Raw genomic sequence first — 18,194 nt, forward strand, 5'->3', positions numbered from 1 at the left:
TCATGCTCTCCTGTTACTTGGTGGATAAAATCTGTCGGGCTCGCAGCGAGCAAAATTGGACGAGAAAAAATATCTCAACGCAGAGCAGCAAGCGGCGAACGAAACTGGACGACTCACAATACCAGGAGGCCATGCTTTTGAGGAGGTGGATCCCAGCGACCAAAATTATTGCAACGAACAGTGGGCGTTCTTCATGATGATAAGTAATAAAATTTTATTTGATTTTTGTTTATTTTTTCGGATTTATCGGCAGTGAAATAAAAATCAAGCTAGTCTGTTTTTACTTTAAATAACCATTGTACAGTGTTTATTCTGATAACTAATCACGCACGTTTGTTTCCTATCATCAAAATACAGTTGCGTGTATGCATGTTGTGGGTGGATGTGTTGTGCCTGTCGTTCATTTGATCGCATTTTCTTAATTAAACTTGTTTTGCTTCCTTTTTCAACATACACCCGCACAACACAACACACACACACATGCAAAAGTCGATTAAATACAGCAATAACTTTTTCGCACTTGTTTTTTTACGTTAAAACTAATACCACCCCGAGGCTTTTACTGTAACAAAACCTGTAATCAAGCCTATTTCGAGCGTAGCTGTATGTGTTTCGTTTGCATGTGGGGGAACGACACTACGCTGTAACGGGAAAACGGAAACACGTAACAAATACGCATACAAGCATAATGTAGAGTAGGTCTACTTACACACGAAAAATAACGTCTAATTCGTCAACTAACTATATCTTTCTCTCGTTCCGCAATCATTTTGTGTTCAGCGAATACAGGCTTCAGAATTCTCTCTTTTGGCGCATTTCCTGTTGTTGTGTGAGTGCGTGTGTGTGTGTTGGTTTGTTTGTTTGTGTATCTATTGCTTCGAAACCGTTTCCTTTAGCTGTGTTTGTGTGTGATTTCTCTTTCCTCAGTCTACTACTTCCTGTCTCGCTCACGTATTAACGAAACCATAACCTAACAAAACACCAAAATCACGGCCTACTAGTTTCACCTGGTTTTCTACCTAAACAGCGCGGTGTGCAGGGTTATCGCTTACCTTCCTTGTGCCGTGAAAGCATGAATAAAGGACTTTGATACAAACACAAACCGAAGGTTAATAATAAATTGGTGAATACGAGTGGGACGTGAACGAAAAAGGTGTGTGTGTGAGTGTGGTAAGGTGTAAATTAGTAAACAAAACGATCAGGCTTGCCATTTGGCTGTCTGGACATCCGGGGATTAAAGAGTTCGGAGTGGCGTCCTGTCCTTTGTCACTTTTCTTCCTTAACTATGCTCCCAGCAACAGCTTTTGCTGCCCCCGACTAACGTTAAACCTTTCCATTTATCCTAATTCTCTACCCTTAACAGCAAATTGTGACTCTTTCTATCCAGCTTCAAGGCACGCACACACACACAAATACACATATCAATACACTTGTGTTTCCTTGTCTTGCTTGGCCCTTTCCTTAAAAACGTTAATGCCTATGCACGACCCTTCACTTTACAAGCTAGTAACAATCGATACAGTTGCCAGACAGCGCCGCGGACGATGCGCCGTCCGCTCCCATCAACACCAGTCCGCCATGTAGGTAAAGTCCTTGAAGTAGGTTTGCTCGGTTTCGGTAAGCACGCGCGGATCCTTCGGTGGCGTTAGGGCCGGCTTTTCGGACGTGAACTCCTCGTCAAAGTTGGACACATCCTCCGGCGAGCGCTGGGTAAAGAGCGAGACAAACACAAACACACAATTAACCCTTAAATCTCACAGATCTATCGACGGGGACAAGGATACTTACAACCGTTGGCACAAACGGTGGTTTCACCTTCCTGAGCAGTAGGTCGTCCCAGACGATGTTACGGAAGAAGGCTTGCCGCTTGACGTCTTCGGCATCACGCTCGGACGAGCCCAGACGTCGTTCCGGATTCTTGCGCAGCAACTGAAATGGCACATCGAAAAATGACGAATTAAATCAAAAGGGATCCTTCGCTACAGCTAGAACAAGAGAGAGAGAGAGACCGAGACTCCTTACCCTTCTCATTATTGCGATGGCTTCCAGCGACAGGAACCGTGGATAGCGAACCTCATCGTTTACGATCGAATCGAACACTTCCTCCTCATCATCGCCCGGGAACGGTGACTGAAAGCGAAAGCAAGCGAACACAGTTTAAATAACCGCTTTTCGAGGCACACTACAAAACTTACCTCTCCGACGAGCATTTCGAAGATTAGCACGCCCAAACCCCACCAATCGACGGCTCGCGTGTACGACGTTTCGGTCAGCACTTCCGGCGCGAGGAATTCGGGCGTCCCGCAGAACGTACCGGTACGATCACCGAATCCCATGCCCTCCTTGCACAGACCAAAATCGGCGATCTTTACATAACCTAAAAAGGATCAGAGCAGAAGCAGGAAGCGTTATTGCGAAGGCTGTTATTCGTCTAGCGTTCCTGAAAACTCCTTGAACGCACCTTCCGTATCCAGCAGAAGATTGTCTAGCTTAAGATCGCGATAGATAATTTTGCTCTCGTGCAGATACTGCAAACCGAGCACAACACAGGCAGCGTAGAAGACGGCCCGTGGCTCCGAGAAGACGTCCGTGTGGATGTGCATCATAAGATCACCGCCGGCCGCGTACTCCATCACGAAGCAGACGTGTTGCTGCAGAAAGTGACAAAACAAAAAACGCACACCTGGTTAGAGCCTGGTCAATCAAAATCAAGCCGCTGCCACCTTCAAAATTACCTCCGTCTGGAAGCAGGAGAACAGGTTCACCAGGAATGGATGGCGCATCGTGTTGGCAACCTCGAAGATGCGTTTCTCGCTCAGCAACGATTCCACCTCGTCGCGCGCAATGATGTCACCCTTCTTGAGCGCCTTGATCGCGAAATATTCGCCCGAATTTTTGTACTGCGCCAGTATCACCTTGCCGAAGTGGCCGCGTCCGAGCACGCTCAGCAACCGGAAGCTGTCCATGCACATGCCGGCACCGGCCGCCGCCTGCGACTGTCGACGGCTTTCGTACGCACTGTCCCGGTATTGGAGGGCGCGGGCCGCTGGACCGGCGCGTCGATTCACCGGTGGTCCGGCGGCACCACCAGCTGCCACCGCACCAGCCGCCACCACATCCACCATACCAGCACCGGCGGCGGAACTGGAAGCTTGACCGGCGGCAGTATGTTGCAACAGTGACGGTGGTACGATCGGCTGCTGCTGTTGCTGCTGCTGTAGAAGAAGCTGCTGCTGCTGCTGCTGTTGGTAGAACTGTTGCTGCTGCTGAGCTTGTAGGGCGACGGCCGCAGCAAGGGAAGCCTGCTGGGCTGCCAACGCGGCCGACGGATGGTGGTGATGGGGTGGCAGCGGCGGTGGCACCACATTGCCGCCGATCGTGAGCTGATCGAACGGAAGGATCTGCACGGACCAAAAGATAACGTAGGAAAAGCATTAAAATCGACCACAAACCACTTGTTTCCTGTGTATGTGAGAGAAGAAGAAGAAGCTGCAAGAGTTTGATAAACGGCAAAAGGAAAATAAAAGCAAATTCAACAAAGAGGAGCGCAGAACAGCAAACCGGCAAGAAGAAACACAAAAACGCAGTAAAGAAAAGCATCACACAAAACGAAAGAAAAAACAAAAAACATGTGTAAGAGTTCACAAACAGCACAGCAGAAGAAGAATGTAATGTAAGAGTTGTAAATAAACGCCGGTTAACAGTAGGCAGCTGAAAAGGTGTAAAAAGTATACAATTGTTTAGAGAAAAATAGGTAAAATAGAAGACGGACACGAAAAGCGAAAACAACGAAAGGAGAAGATAAAACAATTAGAGCACATTCGATTCGCGTCGCTCGTTGGGGAGATTTCTCTAGTGTTAGTAACGATGGCTTGTTAACACGCTACTATGCATTGCGGCCATTTTGTTACAAGGAAGGGCATCCGTTTGGAATTGAGTTAATGGGTTTTGATTAATTAAAAATGAAATTAAAAGTCAATATGAAAGGTTAGGTAGGTGTCAGTGTTACAAATCATGTACGAAAGCATGCCAAAAAGAGTCAAACAAATATACAAAAACAAGGACAAAAGAAGGTAAAAAGTTATGCAAAAAAGGAATAAATTCTTGTAAATTGTTATACGACATGTGTAAATATCAGTCCAGCATGCAGACAAACTCCCGACACAACACACTGTGGACACAAAAGACACAGAAAGAAGCTACAAAAACATGTGTTTACGAAACAAACAAACAGCGGCGATTCCGATCTTGATGAAAAGTAGAGAATGCACACACAACAAACAAAATGGTGGCGTTTTTTTTGTTGCATTTTGAGAAGGCAAATGGCGTTTGGCAGGCGTTTTAGATGAGAAAGCGGATGGTACCGAGAGTTGCACAGTGCTCTGACCTCAATAATATTGTCGTACGCAAGATCATCTTCTGGGAACAGTGGGCCACACTGCAGCTGATGACCCGGCGCCGGTGATGGCGGCTCCTCCACGATCGGACTGTCCGTGGACGATACGGTACTGTAGTAGCTGTCACGGTTGTAGCCACCGCCGCCTCCGTACAGGACGGTCGGTGGCATCGACAGCACGGGCCGTAGTAGATCCCCCGATAGGGACTTTTGTAATACTGCTGGCGTCGTTACCGCGTTGCTGCTAGTGCTGGAGGAACGCAGCACGGGCGGTGGTGTGGCCGGTAACGGTGGCACATCCTCGTCATCGACTTCTGGCCGGGTAGCGGTGGCGTTGATGTTGTTGTTGCTAATATCACAATTGTTTATCTGTCCGCTGCTTACTGTGGATGGTATTACGGCTGCAACCGGTGACTCGTGTTGCTGCTGCTGTTGCTGCTGTTTATCGTACAAACTAACACCACTAAGACTATCGTGCTGGTGAAGGAAATCGAACTTGCTTAACGCATACTCCAGCTGTGTGCATAAGGAAAGAGAAAGAGAGATAGAGAGACGTGTTGCGAAAGGGGAAAGGAGTACAGAGAAGAATAGAAGATAAATAGAGAAGGTGTTGTGAGCTGTGACGAACGAAAGGGTGCTCGAGAACGAAGAACATTCTTTTTGTTTTGCACATTAAGAGGAAACATATCACTTCACACAGTGTTCTCCCGGATTCGCAACACTCGCCCAAGATACTGTACGAACGAACCGAACAAGATCCCTCTCCGAGAAAGAATAAAAGCTGTGGAATGCGCTACCGACCCGATTCTTATCCTTCAAACGTGACACTATAAGCGGAAGATTCAGCACCGGCTCCGCCGTGAACGAATACACCATCGGTCTGCCACGCACCAGCTGCCGGCTAGAATTGTACAGCGCGTTCCTTTGCTTTAACGTCATCTTCGATGGAACCGACCCCGTTTATTGACCGACGATAAAAAACTAAACTGAACAACCACTAAAACTCAGAGTGCGCGTAGCAAGCACGCTGCTACTATTGCGCCGCTACTACTGCTACCTCCAAATAGCAGAAGGCAACATCGGCGAAACATCCACAGACTCTCCTCTGGGCTGGTCAATTTTTACAGCATGATGGTCGGATAGCGATAAGAGATAAAAGATAAATCCAACGGGAGGGGGAGGGGGGGTGGTTGTATGGGGCAAACGGACGAGACCCACGGGACGAGGAAACGTGTAACACACAAACGTACGCTCACATACACACACACACACACACGCACGCATATACAACGATAAGCGGTAAGCCGTGGGGCGGACGGACGATCGTTGCACCCTGGGGAGAGAATTTGTACAGCAGGGTATGGTTGCCCACAAGCATGTTCCGACACATACAGTTCACCGAAACCGCCCACGATACGGATGCGCTTAAACAAGCTTACCCGGAAGCGGTCACGATAATCGGAGCCAGCTGGAGATGGTTGGTTCTGTTGCTGTTCGCTTACCTCGGGATCGATTTTTGGTGGTGTCGCTTGCCGCGGCGATGGCATCGGTTGCTTTTTCTGCCGGAAGCTGGACGGCGTGCTGATGGACTGAGGTGGAGGAATGGGACGTCCAGCCGTCGGTGTGCCCTGGTTCTGGAGCGAGTGAGACGAAGGACTTTCCGGCAGTACACCAACGCCGTGGATACCTGCAACAAAACGTAGGTCAACAGTTAGTATTTTGCTATGGAACGAAAGGAATGATGAGTGGCAAGCGGTTATGCAAGGCAAACGGAATCTAATCGCGAGATTAGACGATTATCCCTTGGTGTTCCTTGACGTCTTTCTTTAGGGTATCTACATCTACAAAGTTGTTACCTCATATTTAGGCCCACTGATGAATCGTAACGCATAGCGCAAACTTACCTAGTGGACGACCGCCACCAAGTCCGATGACGTTGTGATCGGCCGACTCTCCCAGCGTTTCCACTGGATCGTCCTGCAGAGGATCGTACGGTAGCACGATCGACCCGGGCGTGGAAGGCGTCGTCACGGACGAACCCGAGGTCTGGTTTGCCATCAGGCCCGAAGTGGTCGACCCCGGCGAAGGTGCTCCGGGGCCGGCCGAGGTTGGTGCACTGCTGCTGGTGGTGTTGCGCTTCAGCAGTCGACCCCAGGTGGCAACGTTGATGTTCATCTGCTTGGCGCGCGGAATGTTCTTCACCTGCTGCTTGTTGAAGATCATGCGCTGGCGCTGTAGCTTCGGCTTGCGAGAGATCATCGGATTGAGGAACTTGATCTCGGCGAACAGCACACCCTGCGGTTCGAGCTGCAACGCCATACCGTGCCGTATGTCGTCGATGAACTCCTCCAGCCGCAAGAATTTGACCGCACACAGCGAACGCCAGTCGCGCCAGTACACACCAATCTCGAGCTCGCGCGATCGGTCCAGATCGATGCTGAACCGCTGATCCCAGGCTTGCTGCGAGCAGGGTCGCCAGGACGTTTGACCCACAGTAATGTTGTCCAGCTTGATCACTGCCATAATTTCGGACGACGTTTCATCTTTCACGCTGTAGCTTTTCGACGAACTGCGACTGGTGACACCTTTGACGAAGCTTTTCAAATCGCCCGGGCTGGACGAGCCGGCATCTTTGTCACGGCGCGACCGACCTGGTACGTCTTCTAGCAGATCCTGGCAGCCCATCAGTCGCACTTCCAGCTTGCCGGTGACGGCCGCACATCGGCTAAACGACTGATGGCTCTGTGCTGGGCGACCTTGGGCGCTGCCGCGGAATGAGTTGCGCATCGTGTACTGTACGGGACCGGGGCTGGATGCTTGCACATTTTGAAGCTCCGCTTTCAGCTGCTGTGCCGTGGGACAGTCGGGAGGAAGCTCCAGTCGCCGAAGATCTAGCGCTTTCCGAAGCAGGTCTAGCTTGCGGGATGATTCTGATAAGCGACCTTGAGCCTTTTTGAGACAGGAATAAAGCAGATGAAGGAAAAACTGTTAGTCAAACGTAGTCCACAAGAGGTTCAGAATGCTTATTGTGCGATGGATTTTGTGGTTACCTTCAATGTAACGTGGGATGTTCGAGTACAACGCATGAAACATTACCTGACGTTATTCATTTAATGAAGCTGTTTGGACATTTAGTTCAAAGTATAACTTTTATTTTCTGAAACATTCCTCCAGGGAGTATACTATCCACACCACACATCCTGCCTGCATTATTTTGCGCACTTGATCGACATTCTGCTACCTACCGGAAGTTCGGTTGAGAACCGTAACCTATATCCTACAGTTGGCATGACACACTGAGTAAGGAGTACGCAAATAGAAGTTATGTTTAAAATGCTCTTCAAAGGCATCTGGGTTGGTTAGGTTTCGCGGACATTGGTGTTTAGCAGGTGGAACTGTCGACGCATATCGACGATACCGTTCGGTGCACCCGTAGCATCCACCGAAAGGGCTCGCTCGCGCAGAACACTTCCATTCCCACCAGAGTCACGCTCCAACACCCAACGCCTGCAGTGCTCACATGGACACTCCGGGTTACGCACTGGACCCATGTGAGTGCCGGGTTTCCGTCGACCTGTAATTAGACTACCAAAGCGCCTTGCGATCGCCAGGTACTCATCGGTGTAACCTTCCACCGGCGAAAACTCTCGCTTTTGTTGCAGTGTTGCGGCAAGGACGGCTTGTTGCTGAAGCAACATCGATCGGTGCGGCCCATCCGATACCCGCTGCGAGGCACTCTTGACGGTGGAAGGGCTCGAGTCACTGTACTCGTTCAGGGACGGATTCGAGGCGTGAAGCGGATGTGGTGCCTCATCGTACACAAAGCTGTGATCCGACTCGGTCATGTTGTGGTCCGAGTCAGGGCTCTGACAGGACGATCGGATTGTCGGAGGATTGTGCATCTGCAGGAGTCTTCGTTCGACTGAAGGCGACTTCCAGTGCTGCTGCTTCCAGACACGCTCCATGTCGTGGATACGATACCGATCCTCGCTATTGTCGTACTCGAAGCTGTCCGACTGCGTGGCGGTAGTTCCACTACGGTTCAGTTTGCGCGCTTCACCACCATCCTCATCGTCCTCGTAGAATCCACCGCAGGCGAAGGCACTCGAGATACTGCTTCCGGTAACGTCACGCCGCGTCGATCGATCAGCCGAGAGAGCGTAGTTCGAGCTGATGGCATCATCGCTCACATCGCGCCGGAAGTACGTGTTAAATGCATCCTGAATTTGCTCCTCGTGCTGTTGTGGAGGCACTTCGCCCAGATGTTTGCTGAAGAGGATTTGCTTCGATTCATTGATCTCGTCGGTCGCTGTGTTTCTCCTGGGGCGTCCAGGCCGTGCAGAGCCAGTTCTCTTCAGACTGCCGATGGTGGAAAGCGTGTTTTGATCTGCAACACATGAAATTCACATGAAACATGCTACAAACAATCCGAAGGAGGACCCTAGTGTCCTGCACGCACTACTACCGATAGTTTGCTGCATCAAACGCCTGGGAACTTCATGCTTTCCGGCACGCTTGTGGCGCACCCGCATCTCCTCCGACTCGTACACGGTCGGATGTGCAGGATCGATGTTCGGATTTGAAGCTGCCGCCTTCAGCTCCATCATGTGGCTCGTGTCAAAGCGGCTGCCCGACGAGACGGACGAGTGAGACGAAGATGCTGACGAGGCTCCCGATGAAGGCAGCGACTTGGCACCTTCATTCGACGAACAGCAGGAACCACACTCGGACCCAGATTCCGCGTCGGACCCAGTACAGTACACATCAATGTGCACCGTGCGTGGTTTCTTCTTGGCCGCCGAAGTGTCCCGCACGCTTGATTGCTGGGAGCGGATCGTGTTACTAGGCGAGACGAGTGGATTGATGAGCGGCGAGACCGATTTGCGGATGAGCTGAAAACAGGGCACGAGCAAGAATTGTCACTAACACATCTTTTCGCCTCCAACAAGTTGCAGGCAGCTTGTGTGACCTAGACATGACTACTAACCGAATCGAACCTATCCTCACCACGTCTTCGCGGAGGCGGCGAAAGAAGACACGCATCGGTAGTGGATTTCTGAGCCAACCCTCGACGCTTTACAGACCCCGTGGTAGCAACTTCCTTGTCCTCTTTCTTGCTGTTTGTTTCCCAATCGCTCGTCTGACAGCTGACATCCTTGGAATTGCTGGCGGACTTTGGTTACATCCAGAGGAAGAGAAGGAGAAAGAGAGAGGGGGGGCAAGGAAACTAGTGAACTTGAACGACTCCTTTGCGATGGAATTTGATGCGCAGTACCTTCTCGGGGAAGTTGGTGCTTTTATCCACAACGATATTGTTGGTGGATTCGCATTTGTTGACAATGATAGGCAGTGTGTCGGTCGTTGGTAAGAGATCCGTGCAGGCAGTCAGTACGATGCTGCAGGTGCTGGTACATTTGGGGAAAAGTTGGGCCGCATTTTCTGTGCCCGGCAGTGGAGGTCCGTCACCGCTGGGAGTCTAGATGGAAGAGGCTTGGTTTTAGTGTGATGGAAATGATCGCGGACTGCAGCAAACCAATCGTACGTAACAAGAAGCACGACGCAAAAGGTAGTTTAATAAAACTGAAAGCATCTCTTGTGTTGGGGACATCAAACGATCTTCCAAAACCAGCGTCCTGAACGTAAAAAAAACTTTTGAAATGGTGGACGAGTTGGCCAAAAATGTTGTTGAAGGACCCAACTCAAATATTTACTCCTATAATTAAGCACATGTTGTGTCTCATTTTTCGAAATGTGGGTTTTCTCTATCAACCCGGGGTCCCATTTCTTGTGTCAATAGATAGTTTTTCTCCTCCGTTTGATGTTGAAAATGGAAAACAAATTTTGAACCGTGAACCGAAAATTTGAGAGCTACTTGCTGCTAGCCGCAGTGTCCTTGCCTGCTTCTTGCGTACACGAATGGAATGCAGTCGGTCTATCAACAGCGTCGTTTTTTTTCGGGGACAACATTGGGAGAGATGTGTTTTGCAGCTAAACCCACCCACCAGGACCGTGAGCGTGTGAGTGTGTGGTCGACAATATATTCATTTTCTTCACTCAACCATCCATCCAAACCAGTGGTGGAAAAATGATAATCCCAAACAGAGGCAGCATTCGGTCTCACCTGAGCGAGCGCGACCGGTGAGGAAGGTGATGATGGATCGGTGTTAAAAATAACGCTACTCTTGCCACCGCCCGGCGCTGCAGTGGAGGACACGGTGAACTGTTTCTGCTGCAAGGGATGGTCAGCCGTGCTAAATTTATAAACAACCTTTACTGGATTCCCGACTGCACTGGACGAGGAAGATGTTGGAGGAGCTAGATGGTTCGGGGAGGGGTTAACATTTGAATCGGATCCACCTCCCCCACGGACATCAGGGGTGGCAGCGTTGGGTCCTGGAGGTCCAGGCTGCTGATGGCCCTCGGCGGTGCATCCCTCGGCCGTTGATGTAGACGGCGGAGGAACATCCGAAGGGCGTCTGTTGTTGTCGCTGGCGGGAGTGGTCGAGGAAAGGGTGAGCTGTGCATGAACGGTCCATTCGGCAGTGATTTCGGCGGGTGGCTGTAGTCCGGGGGCGGACATGCCGTGCGTGATGACGAAGCACTAAGGAATACGGCCTGATTTTCGTCGTGTTCGTCGTCGTCGTTGTTGCAGCACAGAACCCGTGTTGCACACTAACAAACACTTTTGCATCTGGCACCTCCCGGTACACCCATTTGTATGGTGCCCTGCCTTTGCTTAATAAACCCGCTCAAACCCAGCGCTCTAGTTGGCAACCTTCCATTCCAACCACGCCGGAGAAGCACACCGACCTACGACGGGATGGTTCGAACGCACAACAGACACGACGTACAACGCGCTCCACACGCCCCGTTTACTCTTGTAAGCAGGTTTGGGAAAGAAAATCAGTATTAAAACACCGTGTCACCCTGAGCGTGCGTGCGTGCGTGAGTGCAGATTTCTGCCTTCCCGCCTTTGTTCTGGCGTTTTATCGCTTTTGCTCCCTTTCAGCCAGTGGAGGTGATGTTGATGATGCTGATGCTGCTGTGCCGATGAACGGGATATATAAATAGAGGAAAAACCGTGCGAATTAACAACAGGCTGGCTGTTGGTGATCGCGGGATGACTTTGGAGCTCACTTGTTGATTACACTTGCGCGTGCTGCTATTGCCACTATGTGAGCTGAGACAACGTGTTGGCACACAATTGGTTAACGTCGAATTTTACGATTTCGATTTTCCCCGGGGGTTTTTTGATTGAAATTAAATGCTGCTAAACGAACTGCACGCACACACACACACATTGATTCACTTCAAAATCGGGGACACTCTTCGAGAATGAGATCACACTGGTTGCCACTGACAAAGAAATTCACTTGCACCGTGAAACACTGGGCGTCTCCATCGAACTGACTGCTTCGAACACGTGGCACGTAATGGATCCTTTCTTCACTTTGATCACTTTCACACTGAGCACCAGCCTTTTCAGACGATCGATACGATCGATACGCAGGAAATGGGATATCACTTTATATGATCAGTCGTCGACCATTTCATCACGATCCATTATCCAAACCACACAACCGAGCGAATGGCGTGTTGCCTGACGGCCTTTAGCCTACTGTAGCCGACCGTCTGAGATACAACAGCTCGGCTGTGTTTACGGAATGGCCAGACTTTATTTCTTTCCGCACGGGAACAAGCACGGTTCGGAAGTTCGTCACTACTGCTTCAGAGCCGCTGTCATACTGGCATAAACATACGCCGGCCGAACTTCGGTTCGTTTCTGAAAGCTGTCGGCCGAGAGCGGCATTCAACATAAGGCCGCCGCCGTGCGGTTATAGTTTCGTTTTTATCCGTTGTTTCGTAACAATCGCTTTCGGGTTCGGTTGATCTTCGGACGTTCGTTGTACAGTCGATCGACTGGGGAGGTGGCGAAAAAAAAACAAGACAGACAGACAACAGACAGACGGATCGACCGCCGATCCGTACGATCGTATCGAAGCGACTGGCCTGATCTGTCATCAAATGGATGGAAAGCAAACGATTTTTGGCTCAGAATAATCGAAGCAACGATCGCTCGAGAGAGAGTAACAGGATCATAGATGAGCGGGAGAGCATTTTTTCGTAGCTGATTTAATGGTAAAGCCTGTCACCTTTTTCTGAGTTGATGACGAAACGTGAGAACGTACTAGCAAGAGGGCAGAATGCTTTTAACGAATTTTGACATGTTGCAAACCCCATTTCCCGTGTCCGATCCGGATGGAAATGAAGATGTAAAGTCGTTCCCCTTTTTTCTCTTATGTGTGCGCAATTTGTCATTTCCTATTTATCTCAAAATAAATGAACAAGCGTTCGAACGTTCTAAAGTAGGTTAAACTAGCAGACAAAACGTCAAGCACTTTACATACTAACGCAAATCAGTGGGAATACACCGACAAGAACTGGTGTCGAAACGAACCGAAATGAGAAGTGCATAAATTAGCCCCGTTACAGGATGAAATGGGGTCAGCACGATGTAATTGAGTCATCGATGAAGCGGTCCATCATCCGGCTGTGGATGCCCTTAGATTCCTTAGCTAATCGCTTTAGGATTAGGGTTCCCGTTTTCATAACACCATCGTAACTAAAATTCCTCCTTGCAAGGAATTTGATGTGCACTAAAAATTCTTCCCTTTATCCATCGGAACAATAAGGGTGATACGATGATGCGCGGATATAAACCTTACGCTCGTTTTTTAAATGTGTAAATTGATATATTTTTTGAGGGGGAAGGACACTACAACTACAATAGATGGAAGAGATCAAGAGAGCTGAATCTAATTGAAAAGGCCTTCTGATTACGAAAAAGATCTGACTAAACTTTAGACTTGAAACTCATGATGTATCGCCCATGAAGAAGACGGTTTACCAATCGACCAAACCTGTCTAAGGCTTGGAAGAACGTTGAAACTTGTCAAAATAGATGTAAGTGTCAATGCGCACCAAATAGATGATTTGGCCGTAAAGCAATAAATAACTTTTCTAGATTTAAAATCTCATAACTTCATCAAAAAAATCTCTTATAGGGTACTAAACTGCCGGAATCAGTCAAACGCTTGTTAAATCATTCGTTGCTTTGCTTCTCAACGCCAACAGCAACCCATTTCGGGGAAAATGCTGCTTAATTCTCAGACCCGTCAAGAGTTTTTCCTCCCTGTGTTAAAGGAAAAGCTAGGGGAGAGGAGAAAAACTAACTCACTATTTACGCGTTTGCCAATCGGTTATGTGCCGTAAATGATTGCCTCAACGAAGCGACGGGCGATAAAACAAACGAACGACACACCGACGATCTGAAAACCACCGACTTGCGTGCTAGCATAAACAAGCAAACGCGTTAGACACATCCTTCTCCCCGCCGGGTTGTCGGGGAACGGGCCACGACGGCCAAGGCTTACACGGGTGGAGGATGAGCAGGAGACGAAAACGCTGCGACGCAACCTCGAACGAATAAATATTATCAGTACGCGCGTACGCTTTTCGGGGTTTGGACAAGGGAAACTCCCAACTACTGAAGGAAAAACACCCTACGATAACCGTGCGAGAGGACGCAAAAGCAGGTGGTAAGGGAGGGTTCAGGGGAGTAATTGTTTAAAGCCGATTCGACAGATTTCGTAACACTGGCCGAAAAAACATGTGCCTTCATTAGCGTAACCACGCGTACCGTTCATTGTGAAGTCCCTTGGTCGCGGTGAACACAAAAGGGGAAAAAGTTCAAGAAAACGGCGGAATGGTGTTACTGGCCTAGCCAGCCGCTGCCAGCACGGCTCTGCCGGCTTGTACTTGTTTTAGAGCGACGGGAAATTAAATGCAGCAAATCTTCATTTCCGATGTTGTGTTCCACTCCGAGAAAAAAGGCAAAACAAGCGATCGTATTTATAAAACCGTAACAGGATGAAAGGCAACGAGCAAAGAACAATCGCATACAGGTGCACCACGACATGTTCCTTCTTGCAGGATACCTCATTCACGTCTGCGAAAAGGGTGGTAAAGAGGGAAGAGTTCCTCGCTGTACCTGATGAATGGCGGAAGCGGTGCTATTTTTACCGACTCTCACCAACAGTCGAAGTGGATTTTCGCGCTAGGATTTGGATGAAAAATTGCAAATCGGGACACGCTCAAGACGCGGCTCCGTTTGCGCGTTTGCCACAAGCTAACTAACCTCCGATGCCGACCTATGCCGTCGATGACATTTGTGGTGACGATGGTCGTGATGACGTTGATGCTGCTGCTGCTGTTGCTGCTGCTCTGTTGCATGCTCCTCCTCCACGTGGTTATGATGCTTATGATGATGATGATTGTGGTGGTGGTGATGATGATGACCGTGACTGCACTTTTTCGAACGACATCTAGTTTCGTGACGGTGCGGTGAGCCCGGCTGTTCTTCCTGCAACTGACCAGGACGACGACGCCGTTCGCCGTCCTCCATTGCTATTCCCGCCTTCTGGTGGGATCTTCTTCGTACAAGCACAGTAACACACACGAAATAATATCGACGTGCGGATCTCGCCCAGCCTCTAGCTTAAACCACGGACCACTAGCGCCATCCGCTTACTAGCGACCGATCGGTTCGCCGGATGAATACATCACGAAACACACACACGCACATGCTGCTAGCGGTGGTGGTCAATGTTTTGTGAATTTTTCTTCTTTGCCATTTTCCACCATCGTAAGGAGCCGCTGAGGAGGTGGTGGTGGTGTTTCACTTTTCGGCCTACGCTGCCGCCGGTGAAACGTCAAAAATAAATCCGACCGTACGAAATTGTATCATCGAGGGCGGTGGATGGGTTGTGGGATGGAACACACACGCACGCCACAGTCTCGTAGACAATCGTGGTGAGGGATTGTGTTTCGGGTCGAGTAGCGTACATGCATGCGAGACGTGTTGAATCGGGGTCGTCGGTCACCGCTGTCGCTTCACAAAACCACGTCCACCGAGTGCTGTCATCGTCAAAGATCGCGAACTGTGCGAAGAAAAGTTCAGTGACATTGTCGGAGTGTTGGGATAAGGTCCTGCACTGTAGTTGGGTTGGTTAGGTAGGAGAATAAAAGTGATCTACACACGATCGTGAATTCAGGCACAAGAACTTTGGAAGAAATCATCAAGAGATTCTAAGGCTCAAGATTTCGACAGAAGAAGAAGAGATAATTGGATCCATTTCGAAATCAACCTCTCCATCGTCGTCTCAACGAATGCGTGCAAGACGGAGTGCAAAACAACAGTGAGAAAGCATGTTCTTCAGAGGTGACGTCATGTCAATGCGGGAGATAAACGAAACGCAACAGCGATTTAACCCTTACATCGAACCAAAGCCCCCCATCAAGGAACAAACACACGCAAATATGTAAGATTGTGGTGTTAATATGTGTGTGAAGGCGCTATCTCTGTCATTACAATGTTGTTGTTAATCCCTTGTGGATAAGCGTGTCCATCTACACCACTGCGTCCGAGGTGCTCAGATGTCAGATATCGTTTGGCTGTGGGCCAAACATGACACATTTACACTGATAATTCGCCCAATTAGACATTGCGTGTTTTGTTTGAGTGAATGCGTTTACCTTCCGCAACCCAAAACAAGTGTTTCTGATCTGTGTGTCTTTGTGAACAGGCACACCGATAGGAGAGCGCCCGCGAGAACTGGTAGAGGATTACCGGCGCTTTATGAACATCAGTGTGCGATTATTCCCCACCGGTTTGAGAAGTGGAGTCCCAGCGTCATATCTAGAAACAGGGAGCTTGTATCGATCGCTTGCTTTAAAACCATCACTCATCGTCGGGTGCAGCTTCATTACCGTGTGCACGATCGTGCCGGCTGGTTTGTGCTGTGCTGTGTATGTGAATCGAGAGAAGAGATGAAAAGGAAGGCAAGCGGCCTAATGACGAGGCTGACCTTCAGCATCGGTCTGATGGCAACCCTGCTGTTGGTAATCGGTCATGCTGAGTCAGCAAAAATTGTGTGCGTCTTTCCAACTGCGAGCAAGTCCCATGTTTTGGGAGCACAGGCGCTGCTTAAGGAACTGGCCCATCGTGGACATGAGGTACGCTCTACCCAACACCGTGCAAGAAGTGTCTTGTAGTAACGCCGGTTTTTTTTTGTCTCATCTTCTCCGAAGGTCACGATGGTCAGTGCGTTTCCACTGAAGAAACCACCGAAGAACTACCGGGATGTGTACGTGCCAATTGAGAATGCATTTTCGTCCATCATGAACGACTTTATGCAGGGAGGAAGTCGAAACATGATGAAACTGCTGCCGAAGATCCTGCGAGCGGCACAGGAATCATCCAATGTCACCATCAACGCACCAGAGTTTCTTCGACTTGCCCGCGAGGAGCAGTTCGATTTGGCCATTGTAGGCTTTTTCATGAACAGCTTTATAATTGGTGTCGGTGAGCTGTTTCGTTGCCCGACGGTTCTATACTTCTCTGCTTCCGGTTCGGGTCTGACCAACGTTGTAGGCAACCCGGCCGAGGTTGCCGCAGTACCACACATACTGCTGGGCCCACGAAACCCAATGACATTCTTCGACCGAGTCGCAAACACTGTACTGACTGGAGTGGAGAAGATTATGATGATGTACATACGATACACGGAACTGCCGTACTACAAGTAAGAAGGCGTAAGTGTAATTGTCAAGATTGAATAACAACACGACTCTCTTTGTAGCTCAAACTTCCCCGCTGAAAAGGGCTTCCGAAGCTACGATGAGGCCATGCGGAATGTATCGCTCGTGCTGCTCAACACTCACTTCTCGCAAACCGTACCAAAGCCATACATTCCCAACATGGTCGAGGTGGGAGGCATTCAGATAAACGTCAAGCCCGAACCGATGGCCCAAGATTTACAGCAATTCCTCGATGGCGCCGGCCGTGACGGGGCCATCTTTATTAGCTTTGGATCTAATCTGAAGAGTTCGACCTTGCGGCAAGACAAGCTGGATTCCATCCTGGCGATGATTCGTGGACTGAAGCAACGTGTCATCTGGAAGTGGGACCAGGACGAAATGCCCAACAAACCAACAAACGTGTTCATCGGCAAGTGGTTGCCGCAGGATGCAATTCTAGCGCACCCCAATCTGAAGCTGTTCATCACGCACGGCGGTTTGGGCAGCATCACCGAATCGATGTACCACGGTGTGCCGATTGTGGGTATTCCAATGTTTGGTGATCAGGACGGTAACGTCGCACAGGTCGTGAAGGAAGGATGGGGGCTTTCGGTGAGCTTCGATGAGCTGACGGAACCATTGCTGAGTGGTGCTGTCCAGGAAGTGCTTCGTGATCCCAAGTACCGTGACCACATCCAGGGACGTTCCATCCTTTACAAAGATCGTCCAATGGGAGCACTCGAAACCGGCGTCTATTGGGTCGAGTACGTCATTCGGCACCATGGCGCGCCACATTTACACTATCAAGGTGCGGATCTAAACCTGCTTCAGTTAGCATTGTTGGATGTGTTCGCGTTCCTCTTTGCAGTATTTTATGTCGTCTTCAAGATTGTAGTAATCGTAGGACGAAAAGTGAAGAATGCCGTGTTCGGTGGTTCAAAATCGACTCAAAAGACGGCGAAAAAACAGAAGAAAAAGTAGTGTCATAAGATGGCGGCAGCAGTATTAAACTCCTCATTTCGATTACTTATCCATCACCCTTACAAAAGCCACGATACCTCATCGTCTGTGAGTGGTTCCAGCCGTTTGCACGACTAGATGTACAATGAAGTACGAAATAAATGATGAAACAAACGCATACTGATGGTCAGCTGTATTT

The 18,194-nt window shown here is 49.4% G+C and overlaps 3 protein-coding genes across 9 annotated transcripts in view; 1 reads left to right on the forward strand and 2 right to left on the reverse strand.

Annotated features, from left to right (window-relative positions):
* Positions 1-273: 273 nt before the first annotated feature.
* The window catches only part of LOC118512051 (serine/threonine-protein kinase N), a 58,285-nt gene continuing 40,364 nt past the window's right edge, over positions 274-18,194 (reverse strand). For 4 of the 5 annotated variants that reach the window (XM_036055897.1, XM_036055894.1, XM_036055895.1 and 1 more), the window contains 9 exons: positions 6,301-7,345; positions 5,899-6,083; positions 4,388-4,912; positions 2,736-3,401; positions 2,462-2,651; positions 2,196-2,377; positions 2,023-2,130; positions 1,789-1,929; positions 274-1,706 (listed from right to left, as the gene is read on the reverse strand). In XM_036055897.1, the coding sequence (XP_035911790.1) occupies positions 1,563-1,706; positions 1,789-1,929; positions 2,023-2,130; positions 2,196-2,377; positions 2,462-2,651; positions 2,736-3,401; positions 4,388-4,912; positions 5,899-6,083; positions 6,301-7,345 (3,186 nt within the window). In that variant the 3' untranslated portion in view covers positions 274-1,562. The remainder of the gene's footprint in view (positions 1,707-1,788; positions 1,930-2,022; positions 2,131-2,195; positions 2,378-2,461; positions 2,652-2,735; positions 3,402-4,387; positions 4,913-5,898; positions 6,084-6,300; positions 7,346-18,194) is intronic. The other variant, XM_036055898.1, reaches the window with a different exon arrangement.
* LOC118512072 (mucin-4) lies at positions 7,519-12,732 on the reverse strand. 3 transcript variants are annotated; one of them, XM_036055961.1, is made up of 6 exons: positions 11,534-12,732; positions 10,518-11,435; positions 9,672-9,872; positions 9,384-9,569; positions 8,862-9,288; positions 7,519-8,783 (listed from the first exon to the last, which is right to left on the reverse strand). In XM_036055961.1, the coding sequence occupies exons 2-6, from the start codon at positions 10,974-10,976 to the stop codon at positions 7,756-7,758; spliced, it is 2,301 nt and encodes a 766-aa protein (XP_035911854.1). In that variant the 5' UTR covers positions 10,977-11,435; positions 11,534-12,732; the 3' UTR covers positions 7,519-7,755. The 3 variants fall into 3 exon arrangements, with proteins under 3 accessions (XP_035911854.1, XP_035911855.1, XP_035911852.1); XM_036055962.1 differs by having other exon boundaries at positions 10,518-11,438; XM_036055959.1 differs by having other exon boundaries at positions 10,518-12,732.
* On the forward strand, positions 15,810-18,173 carry LOC118512076 (UDP-glucosyltransferase 2-like). Its single transcript, XM_036056013.1, has 3 exons — positions 15,810-16,471; positions 16,547-17,040; positions 17,098-18,173. Exons 1-3 carry the CDS (start codon positions 15,893-15,895, stop codon positions 18,014-18,016), a joined length of 1,992 nt encoding a protein of 663 aa, XP_035911906.1. The 5' UTR covers positions 15,810-15,892; the 3' UTR covers positions 18,017-18,173.

The sequence above is a fragment of the Anopheles stephensi genome, chromosome 3 (genome assembly GCF_013141755.1).
Source record: "Anopheles stephensi strain Indian chromosome 3, UCI_ANSTEP_V1.0, whole genome shotgun sequence".
NCBI classification, from domain to species: Eukaryota; Metazoa; Arthropoda; class Insecta; order Diptera; family Culicidae; genus Anopheles; species Anopheles stephensi.